The sequence below is a fragment of the Helianthus annuus genome, chromosome 3 (genome assembly GCF_002127325.2).
Source record: "Helianthus annuus cultivar XRQ/B chromosome 3, HanXRQr2.0-SUNRISE, whole genome shotgun sequence".
Lineage (NCBI taxonomy): Eukaryota > Viridiplantae > Streptophyta > Magnoliopsida > Asterales > Asteraceae > Helianthus > Helianthus annuus.
In genome coordinates this window covers 175,586,194-175,596,984 of record NC_035435.2, presented here as the reverse complement: position 1 = coordinate 175,596,984, position 10,791 = coordinate 175,586,194, and the positions used below count along the sequence as shown (strand labels likewise).

The 10,791-nt window shown below is 37.1% G+C and overlaps 2 protein-coding genes across 5 annotated transcripts; one reads left to right on the top strand and one right to left on the bottom strand.

Moving 5' to 3' along the window:
- LOC110931095 (AT-hook motif nuclear-localized protein 1) lies at positions 1–3,464 on the top strand. 3 transcript variants are annotated; one of them, XM_022174497.2, is made up of 7 exons: positions 1–101; positions 210–241; positions 577–967; positions 1,784–1,845; positions 2,044–2,175; positions 2,252–2,413; positions 3,007–3,464. In XM_022174497.2, exons 3-7 carry the CDS (start codon positions 592–594, stop codon positions 3,295–3,297), a joined length of 1,023 nt encoding a protein of 340 aa, XP_022030189.1. In that variant the 5' UTR covers positions 1–101; positions 210–241; positions 577–591; the 3' UTR covers positions 3,298–3,464. The 3 variants fall into 3 exon arrangements, with proteins under 3 accessions (XP_022030189.1, XP_022030191.1, XP_022030190.1); XM_022174499.2 differs by having other exon boundaries at positions 555–967; XM_022174498.2 differs by having other exon boundaries at positions 20–131.
- Positions 3,465–5,298: 1,834 nt separating this feature from the next.
- LOC110931096 (protein cornichon homolog 4) lies at positions 5,299–10,202 on the bottom strand. Of its 2 annotated transcripts, none has more exons than XM_022174502.2 (5): positions 10,010–10,202; positions 6,184–6,365; positions 5,838–5,960; positions 5,701–5,763; positions 5,299–5,499 (listed from the first exon to the last, which is right to left on the bottom strand). In XM_022174502.2, the coding sequence occupies exons 1-4, from the start codon at positions 10,079–10,081 to the stop codon at positions 5,733–5,735; spliced, it is 408 nt and encodes a 135-aa protein (XP_022030194.1). In that variant the 5' UTR covers positions 10,082–10,202; the 3' UTR covers positions 5,299–5,499; positions 5,701–5,732. The 2 variants fall into 2 exon arrangements, with proteins under 2 accessions (XP_022030194.1, XP_022030193.1); XM_022174501.2 differs by having other exon boundaries at positions 5,876–5,960; positions 10,010–10,197.
- Positions 10,203–10,791: the final 589 nt, after the last annotated feature.

Below are 10,791 nucleotides of genomic sequence, written 5' to 3'. Positions count from 1 at the left end.
AGAAAGAGAAAACAAAAGTGCATGTGTTTTTGAAGATTTCAGTTTTCACACACATATTTGAGTGCATTTCACTGTGTGTTTTGAAGCTTCATCAGAAGAAGGTACCATTCTTTGAAATATTTATTTTTCCTGTAAGTTTTTTATTTTTATTTTTTAGGCTTTTAATTTCCGTTGAGTTGTTTTTCATGTTGTTACACGATTATGATTAGGTACGTGAAGAACTTTTGGCGAAGATTAAACTGTAAGCACTAATTCTCATGATTTTAGTATGATTTATTTCATTTTGCATGTATGTAATTCGGAATATTTGAAGGTATTTTTTTTTTTTTTTGTTGCTAAAATTCATTTTCCTATGTGTTAGTTCTTATCATCTTATGTAATTTTTCTCTATTTAATTATATTTTTGCTGCTAAAATTCATTTTTGTATTTGTTCTTGTGTAAACTAGGAATTAATAGGTTTTGATCTTGTAAAATAATGCACTTTGCTCTTCGCTTTCGCTATCGAATAGGTGTAATTATAAGCATTTTGTTAATAATCTCATCAAATGTTTAGAAATGTGTTAACAAATGTGTAGAATTTGGAAATCATCATGGAATCAAGAGAAGTGATAATGCCAGCAGCAGTTGAGACAAAAGCACCCGAGGCTCCATCAAGCCATCAATTGGTCCTGGCCACTAACAGCCCCACACAAACTGCAAACCCTACCCAGGTGATGGGACCGCAAGGGTTTTCTACGGAGACTAGCGGCGGCTTCCCCTCTTCGTTGGCAAAGAAAAAGAGGGGTAGGCCCAGGAAGTATGGCCCAGATGGGACGGCTGTCACTGGCCGCACATTGTCGCCAATGCCGTTGTCCGCCTCTTCACCCACCTCCGGCGGCTATTCAGACTCTAAGCTTGGTGAGTTTCGGGCTGAGAAGAAAAAAAGGAAAATGAACTCTGCAGCAGAGAAATCAAACATGTTTCTAGGTATATCAATTTGCAGTTTATTTGCTCAGTTAATATTAATTTGCCTACTTTTTATCTTGTAGAAAGTATAGTTGAATTAATTTTGAAGTGTGTTACAACTTAGGATATGTTTCCTTCTTCTGGTATAAAATGCAAAAGATTGTATTTTTGGATTTTTTTATATATGTTTTGGCCAGGTTTTACTACTCACAACAATGAAATTCTTTGTGATCATGGTTTTTGTACTATTAGAGTTAGTAACCAATTTCTATTGTTTTATGATCCTGTAGTGTCGCTGTAGACCCTGTTGCGATAGACAACGGATTTTTTCATTTCATTTTATTTTATTTAATTTATTTATTTGGATGATTAGTGATATCGTATTTTAGCGTATTTTTAGCATTTGTATACATAATTTGTGTGTTCATATAGTTTTTATTATTATTTTTTTCTACCCTTGTGTTGTTAAACATGAAACAGCGGGCACTATTTCATTACTATCGTTACGTAGCATATAGGTAGCCTGTCGCCATTGTCCGCTATTCGCTATTAAAAAATATGCGTATGGTCAAGCATTACTTCAAACCCTTTTTTCACAAGTGGTTCATCTCTTTGCATTAAAGAGCCATACAAAAAATCGTTTCCATGATTTATAATATTTAATTTTTTTTGGATGATAAAATAGGTCAAATTATGTGGACCATGCTATCATATTTGAGATCTGATTTCATTGTGGTTTATGTAAAATCTAGAAACTCGAGGGTCCTCGCACAAATTTCTGTTCTTACCCTACAAACATGAATATGTTCATTTACATCTTTTGTGTTTTCATGGCAGGGGACCAAATTACTTCTGGTGGAAGTTTTACCCCTCACATGGTCACTGTTAATCCTGGAGAGGTATGTTTTACTTGTGAACGTTTGGCCCCTCACATTTTAATAATCTTCTTTTTTTTTTATCGAAACTTCTGATTTGCTTTTTTATAAGATTCTCCTGATCTAAATTATTGAAAATTATCTTAAGACGTTTAAGATCCAGTCAAACACTTGCATCCAATGCTAGTTGATACGAAATGCACCATTTTGCAACTTTTTCAGGACGTAACGTCTAAAATCATATCGTTTTCAAAATATGGGCCCCGAGCAATATGCGTCCTATCCGCACTTGGTATTATTTCACATGTGACTTTGCGCCAGGGTAATTCATCTGGAGGCACTGTGACGTATGAGGTATGCAATTTTTATTTAATTTTCTTACAGATTAACCCATCAAGTAAACTTTTTTTAAACAATTTTATCTATATAGGGAAGGTTTGAAATTCTTTCGTTGTCTGGATCTTTCACACCTGGTGAGGTTGGAGGAATATCATCAAGAGAAGGCGGCATGAGCATAGCGTTATCTAGCCCTGATGGCCGTGTGGTTGGTGGTCTGCTTGCGGGACTTCTCACTGCAGCTGGCCCTGTTCAGGTACCCTTCCCCTTTTGTGAATGTTTGACCTTATAGGTCTGGTCAAATGAGGAGAAATTAAATTGAAATGGAAACTGGGGGTGCAAACGAGCCAAACTACTTGCGAGCTACTCGAGCTCGGCTCGAAAAAAAGCTAGAAACGAGCCGAGCTTAAAGGAGCTTGAGCCCAGGCCTAAAAACAAGCTTGTTTAGTAAACGAGTCACTGTTTATATAAATTTTAAATAATGTATAAAATAATACTTAATAATGATAAAATTATGAAAAATAACTACATCATATATAAAATCATAATTACAGTTAATATGAATTAATCGATATTAATAAATAATAAACGAGCCGAGCTCAAGCTTACATAAGTTAAACAAGCTCGAGCTCGGGCTTGGTTTGGCTCATTTGCACCCATTAGAAACCATTCATCATCACATTCAGAGGCTCAGGTATGGATCAATATGGGTTTATTTCAAAATATACACTTGGGTTGACCCGTTGTGCATTTTGTCTAAAATACAGTAAATTAGACGGTTTGATGCACTTGGACGAGTTTTTGCATACTTCTTTTAAATGCTAAAATTTATTGACCCGTTAATCGCAGGTTGTTGTGGCCAGTTTTCTCCCTGATGCAGGAAATTCAGTAGGGCCAAAACCAAGAAAACCAAAAAACACCGTTAAACTCTTGACGCCTGTGGCAGACCCTACTGCACATATGTCTACAAATACGGAGGAACAGAACTTCAACGAACAAAGCCAAGAAAGTCCTACGAATTCTACTCCTACCCCTACCGATGCCCCTCACTTCCAGCATGAGAACCGGAGCCCAATGCCAGGTGTGCACGACTGGAGGAGGGCCGCCACAGATATGAATGTGTCCTTGAGGGAAGATTGAGTCTTTTTGGTTGTTAGTAGTAGTCTGTTGTAGGATGCTTTTATAAATACTTGGGGAGATATATGTCAACTTAATTAGGTGACTTTGTATGTCTTTGGTTTAGAGATTATCAAACTTTTCGTGAAAATTTTATTGCATGTTTTTTTTTTTGGCCAATTTAGTTAAAAGTTACTTCACTCCAAACATTGTAATAAACATGTATGATGACAAAAGTGCCTGAATAGAAAATGTTATATCTAGTTGATGAAACAATTATTAGGCACAGACGCCCACAAAGCGACCGAACTCATTAACTTGTAAGGCTGTCTGGGGCGACCGAACTCATTAACTTGTAAGGCTGTCTGGTGCGGGTGCCAAACCCACAGCGTGTGCTGAGGTGGAACCCCATCACGTTGTGGAATACCGCACCTGCAAAGTCGTGGTCATGGTGTGGCGTGGGTCGCGTGGTTCATTTCACGGCCGTAGAAAAGGTGTGCAAGAGGTGGGACCAAGGTTAATGGTGTGGAGCGATGAGATGTAGACACGTGGCAGTTTTCATTCTGTAGAAATAATGTGATGCTTACGTTGCTGTTTCCATGGGGTGTGGAAAGTGAAAGCTCACCCATAAGACCATGCGTAGTGGGCAGGATCCGGCGTTTTTTATAGCCAATCACGCCCCATCACGCCAAGCACCCACCCCCCTTGGGCGTGTTTGGGCGTTTTTTGTAAAAAAACTCCCTCCGTCGTGGTTTAAATCATGCTTAAAAGGAAAGTTGTTGGCCAATCAGATTTATCTCTCTTTTTCTGGCCAATCCCCTTTTTTTGGTTAGTTTTTTTTTTATTTAATTCTTACACCCCTTTTAAATAATATACCCACATCCCCACTACACCCATTTTAGAAAAACGCTTAATAATGCCCATTGCTGACTGGACTGTCACATGACGGAAAACACCCAAGGGTGGGGGCATTATTGACCCTTTGATAGATGCTCGAAAACAAGAGGCTGATTTATTGAAATAATAAGATAGTTGGCCTGATTCGAGATGGCTAATCTCCAATACAAAAACACTTAGATAATCAAACTAAACAAGAAATGGCAAACTCGAACCTGAAATGTAATACTTAGATGAAAAATAAAAGAGTTACTTCCTAAACTTCAGCCCCTAAATTCAGCCTTTTGACTTTGACTCTCCTAAAATTCAGCCCATCCAGATTTGAATTAGCAGGTTTGTATCACCCTTACTACTACGCATGGTCTAATACTAAAGTGTTAGGTTTTGACTTGTTTGGAATCATGTTGGCATTTGGTGTGTTAGGATTCAGATTTCTCGAGTATAATTACTAATTTACCCATTGTGATAGGTTGGTCCCATGTATGCTTTTACATTCTTCCAATCTTCATGACATATATGAAACAAATTTGGCATGTATTTGTAAAACCCCAATAGTATTTAAATTACATATACCCTCTTGTTAATTAAATGTCAAACAAAAATGCTGAACTTATTTTAGCCATTCTTACAGAAGATGTCCACACTTCCCGGGAGATTCAGAAGAGTCAGCTTTCGCCAATTTTGATAAAACTTATGGGTCGAACCACTTAGTACGGTTTTGAAAACAGCAAACCAAACCTACCAGGTTGGTTGGATCAGCTGGACACGCCAAACGGTCCAGTTTGGCGGTTTTAACCATTTTTTTAAATGTCATTGTGTTTAAGATTGTTACTTTGTATTTTTTTTAAAGAAAAAGCCCTCTCAACTTTGTATTAGTTTCTTTTTTTTTTAAACAACTCATAAAGATGGTCAGTTTGGTTTATATGGAGGGTTCCAAGTTTCAATGATTATTATTGTTATTAGCGGCTAACTCGCATACCCTCAATCCTACTCCTAAATTTACACCTATGCCCTGGTTTCAGTAAATTGTGAATTGGACCGTATAATCTCAAACCGGAAGAAGCTGCCGATTTCTTTGCTTAAACTACTAACAGCAGTTCTTCCAATAAATGAATATGAAAACATGACTATCACTGATGAATTTTTTTTTTATATAAAATAAAAACTTACTATCCAACATAAAAGGGAGCAAATTACAGCCCATAATCTAGTAAAATATTAAATATACAGATACCTGTACACAATATAGTTGTTCAAAACTAAATATGATCGACTAGGTTCATGTTAAACTCGTCCAAATTAGAAAGCCTTCATCAACGGCGACTGTTCCTGAAAAGATTACATCCGAATCCGATCAGCATTTTAAGATCAACAACAGGAAAACATTTGAGGGTACTGGAAGCTGGATTCTATTTTGTCATCCACTTTGACTTTAAGGTCAAACTAGGCTTCTAGGATTAATTACTCAATTACTCTCTGTTTACTTGTTGCACTTGTTTACAAGTTTAATGAGTTTTAGTAATTACTTACAGTTGTATTACTCAATGAGGAGCGTCGTCTTCTTAATCCATATCCACGATACTCCAAATCATCCTAAAACAATACAGAGAAACTCATCAATGTCAATTCCAGGTGACCAAAACTCGAAAAGTTTTTTGTGTTCATACCAAAATATTGAAAAAAAGAGAAGGAAAGCAAGATAAACAAGTTTGAATATTCGCTGTTTCTTTTCCCTTGACAGCTCACCGAACACTTCAGTTGCATAAACTAGATGGCGTTTATGAATGTACCTATATATAAACAAAAACAAAAACAAAAACTTATGTTATAGGTAATTACAAAAGGTTAACTAAAAAGTCAAAATGTTCCCTGTCCAAACAATATTTTGTGCAAGCAAATCATCACTTCCCAGTCCCTCCCAGTAAAACATTATTAAAAGGCGTAGGTAAAGTTATTTAGCAAACCAATAAATAGAAAATGTAAAAAAGAAAGAAGAGTGAGAAATGGAGTTACAGGTTCACATTATAACATAAATATGGCAGGCACAACAAAAACATGAACCAATGCCGTGTGACGAGATGTAAAAAGCACAATACTCCTTGAGTGATAAACTCTGGCAATGTAATGCTGTTTATTTTGGTTGCTAACTCATACGGGTTGATGTAATCAGTCTCTAAATCCAAAAAGCACATTAACTGCAATAAAAGATTGTAATTGTTAATTACACCATAAAAGTACAAAAGATACTTCAGTTCAGATAGTAAGTGCTAATAAATAAGAAGTTCTGGCAAGATATTTAACGGGACTGGTCAGTATCGACCTCTATAGTTTTTTAAACTGAAGGTAAATTATATATAAAAATACATGTGTACCTAAATACAGTTTAAGCATAAACAAAAAATCTTCATCATAACATAAATGCAAATTTTGACTAGATGCAAAAGTGTTTGACTATAGATGAAATATCAAGTATCAACAACAACAATATAGTGAAATTTTGTATAACTTTGACTTTATTAGATTGTTACGTATCTTATTTATTTTATATTTTAGTTTTATTATTATTGTTAAGTCAAGGGATTAGGATGTTATTTTGGTTTAGTTTGGGGGTGTCTTGTGTAAGTGTCTTGTTTATTTAATTGGTTTACGTATGGAATGGAAATCAGTCAGAATTTGAGTCAAATTTCCTTCTATCTCTTAGCTTTCTTCTTCCCCAAGATTTAAACCCTATCAAGGGTATCAGAGCATTCCAGTCGATCCTTATCGGAAAAAATTCCAATCACCATGACGAACACCAGGAACCAAGAGGTCGACAAAGCAATCAAGGATCATGGCAAGGCCATATCCGAACTTCAAGAAACATTAGCGACAATGATGAGCCAGCAAGAACAGATTCTAAAGGCGCTGAATGAGAACAAGACCATAACAATCGACACTTCTGGTTCCGGAAAGAAGATTGAAGGGGATGAACGTTTCGGCAACCGGCCGATGCGGATCGGGAAAGTCGAGTTCCCTCGGTTCAACGGTGAGAATGTTGAAGGGTGGCTCTACCGTTGTGAGCACTTCTTCAACATCGACGAGACCCCCGACAATCTGAAACTCAGGCACGCGGCCATACATCTCGAGGGAGATGCGATCGAGTGGCATCAATCGTTTATGAAAACAAGGGGTGTTACTGTGGCTGAATTTCCATGGGAAGATTATGTTCAGGCCATTACTTCCCGTTTTTCCAATGCCATGTTTGAAGACGCAATGGAAGAAATCGCATCGCTTACCCAGATAGGTTCATTGAAAGAGTATAATAGTTCCTTCGATAGTTTACTGAATAATGTGAGTATTTGCGAAGCTTATGCTGTTAGCTTGTATCTAAAAGGGCTGAAACCTGAAATCAAAGGACCCGTAAAGATGTTCAAGCCACAAACTTTGCATAAGGCGTATGGCTTAGCAAGAATCCAAGATATTAACAATAAGAACTTGATGAATCAACTCGCTGGTTTGGAGGAGGGGTCGCGAATTGTCAAGAATGGGAATGAATCTGAGAAGATTACACCTCCGGTGAATGCGGCCAAACTTTCGTTGCTTCCAGATCCAACAGGAGTCCCTGGGCCACCAGCTTATAAACCAGCAACTATTAACGCGAAGCGCTTGTCAGGTGAGGAACTCGAGTTAAAAAGGTCAAAAGGAGAATGCTTTTGGTGCACTGAAAAGTTCGTTCCAGGACACAAGTGCAAAAAGAAACAACTTTTTGTGATTAATGTGGAAGGCGATGAGGAGACTGAACAAGACGACAATGGTTAAGGATGGAATTGAAGAGCTTACTTTTTGAGGGCAAAAAGTAGGTTAAGGGGGGAGTACTGTTACGTATCTTATTTATTTTATATTTTAGTTTTATTATTATTGTTAAGTCAAGGGATTAGGATGTTATTTTGGTTTAGTTTGGGGGTGTCTTGTGTAAGTGTCTTGTTTATTTAATTGGTTTACGTATGGAATGGAAATCAGTCAGAATTTGAGTCAAATTTCCTTCTATCTCTTAGCTTTCTTCTTCCCCAAGATTTAAACCCTATCAAGGGTATCAGAGCATTCCAGTCGATCCTTATCGGAAAAAATTCCAATCACCATGACGAACACCAGGAACCAAGAGGTCGACAAAGCAATCAAGGATCATGGCAAGGCCATATCCGAACTTCAAGAAACATTAGCGACAATGATGAGCCAGCAAGAACAGATTCTAAAGGCGCTGAATGAGAACAAGACCATAACAATCGACACTTCTGGTTCCGGAAAGAAGATTGAAGGGGATGAACGTTTCGGCAACCGGCCGATGCGGATCGGGAAAGTCGAGTTCCCTCGGTTCAACGGTGAGAATGTTGAAGGGTGGCTCTACCGTTGTGAGCACTTCTTCAACATCGACGAGACCCCCGACAATCTGAAACTCAGGCACGCGGCCATACATCTCGAGGGAGATGCGATCGAGTGGCATCAATCGTTTATGAAAACAAGGGGTGTTACTGTGGCTGAATTTCCATGGGAAGATTATGTTCAGGCCATTACTTCCCGTTTTTCCAATGCCATGTTTGAAGACGCAATGGAAGAAATCGCATCGCTTACCCAGATAGGTTCATTGAAAGAGTATAATAGTTCCTTCGATAGTTTACTGAATAATGTGAGTATTTGCGAAGCTTATGCTGTTAGCTTGTATCTAAAAGGGCTGAAACCTGAAATCAAAGGACCCGTAAAGATGTTCAAGCCACAAACTTTGCATAAGGCGTATGGCTTAGCAAGAATCCAAGATATTAACAATAAGAACTTGATGAATCAACTCGCTGGTTTGGAGGAGGGGTCGCGAATTGTCAAGAATGGGAATGAATCTGAGAAGATTACACCTCCGGTGAATGCGGCCAAACTTTCGTTGCTTCCAGATCCAACAGGAGTCCCTGGGCCACCAGCTTATAAACCAGCAACTATTAACGCGAAGCGCTTGTCAGGTGAGGAACTCGAGTTAAAAAGGTCAAAAGGAGAATGCTTTTGGTGCACTGAAAAGTTCGTTCCAGGACACAAGTGCAAAAAGAAACAACTTTTTGTGATTAATGTGGAAGGCGATGAGGAGACTGAACAAGACGACAATGGTTAAGGATGGAATTGAAGAGCTTACTTTTTGAGGGCAAAAAGTAGGTTAAGGGGGGAGTACTGTTACGTATCTTATTTATTTTATATTTTAGTTTTATTATTATTGTTAAGTCAAGGGATTAGGATGTTATTTTGGTTTAGTTTGGGGGTGTCTTGTGTAAGTGTCTTGTTTATTTATTTGGTTTACGTATGGAATGGAAATCAGTCAGAATTTGAGTCAAATTTCCTTCTATCTCTTAGCTTTCTTCTTCCCCAAGATTTAAACCCTATCAAGATGTCGTACAATGCTATCAAAATAACCATATTACATGATTAAATAGAATGTCACACAGCTAAACCATTAAAAAGCATCAAGAAACCCAAAGTTCCTAGCTTTCTGGTAACATCCATACTCCTATACTTTTGTGAAGTGTTGGAAAAATCCGATCTTGATTCTAAAATCTAATCTTTTAGCCAAAATATTGTAAAGCAAACATAAGTAAGGTTTTTGCAACAAAATTGATTTGAATGTAAATGTAAAACTACAAACGCAATCACTTTACTTTGTTGCAGCCTAATCGATTATCTGATTCTAATTCTCGAATGTGACAATAACCACTTTGAAATCAAACATCCAAAGTAACACCACCTCTTTTTATAAAATAAACCTCATCATGTAATTTCATGAAAGAAGCTAAGTTACCGTCAAAAAACATAAAGAACAAGTAGGTACCTGATAAAGAACAAGGGCTAAGACTGCTATGAGGATGAAGAAGGATAACAGCCATGCGATCAGATCTCCCATCTCTCTGTGTTTTAATGGAATCAATCAACAAGACTTTCGTTCTTTATGGGTTTTGTTTTGGAATCTAGTCTCTCAACTCACAAGGAACATTAATATTCCAACCCCTCCTCCTCCTCACACAACTCGCATTCTTTTTTATTTATTTTTATAAGTTAAACTAGGTTAGTTCCCCGTGTGTTACACGGGTTGAACAATTTAAACTATATAATAAATATTTCTTGTAAATGCAAGTCAAAGACGGAGACATTTATATATATTTGATAAATAATGAAACTAATAATAAAGTAAAAAAATCTCATACATGTGTACGGAGTCATCTGTAAGAATTCATGTACCCTGTTTGAGCTCGAAAAAATATGTTCTTTCGTAATGTTTTAATATTATTATTTAATTTTAAAATAAAATGGGTATTGGGCTCAGTAAGAGCATGTTTGGTTATGTTTTTTGAAACAACTTATGCACTTATTGGGTTTTGGAAAAGTCAGTATGGAGTGACTTATTGACTTATTGGTTTTTTCCTCTCACATACACCCATATTGTCAAACATCATTTTGCAGATTATGACTTTTCAAAAAGCCAATAAGTCAATAAATTTTTTTCAGAAAGCTTAGCCAAACATGCCCTAAAGCTAATGCCAATGGGTATTGGGCTCACTAAGAGCATGTTTGGTATGCTATTTTAAAAAAATTAACATAGATATCGGGTTTTTT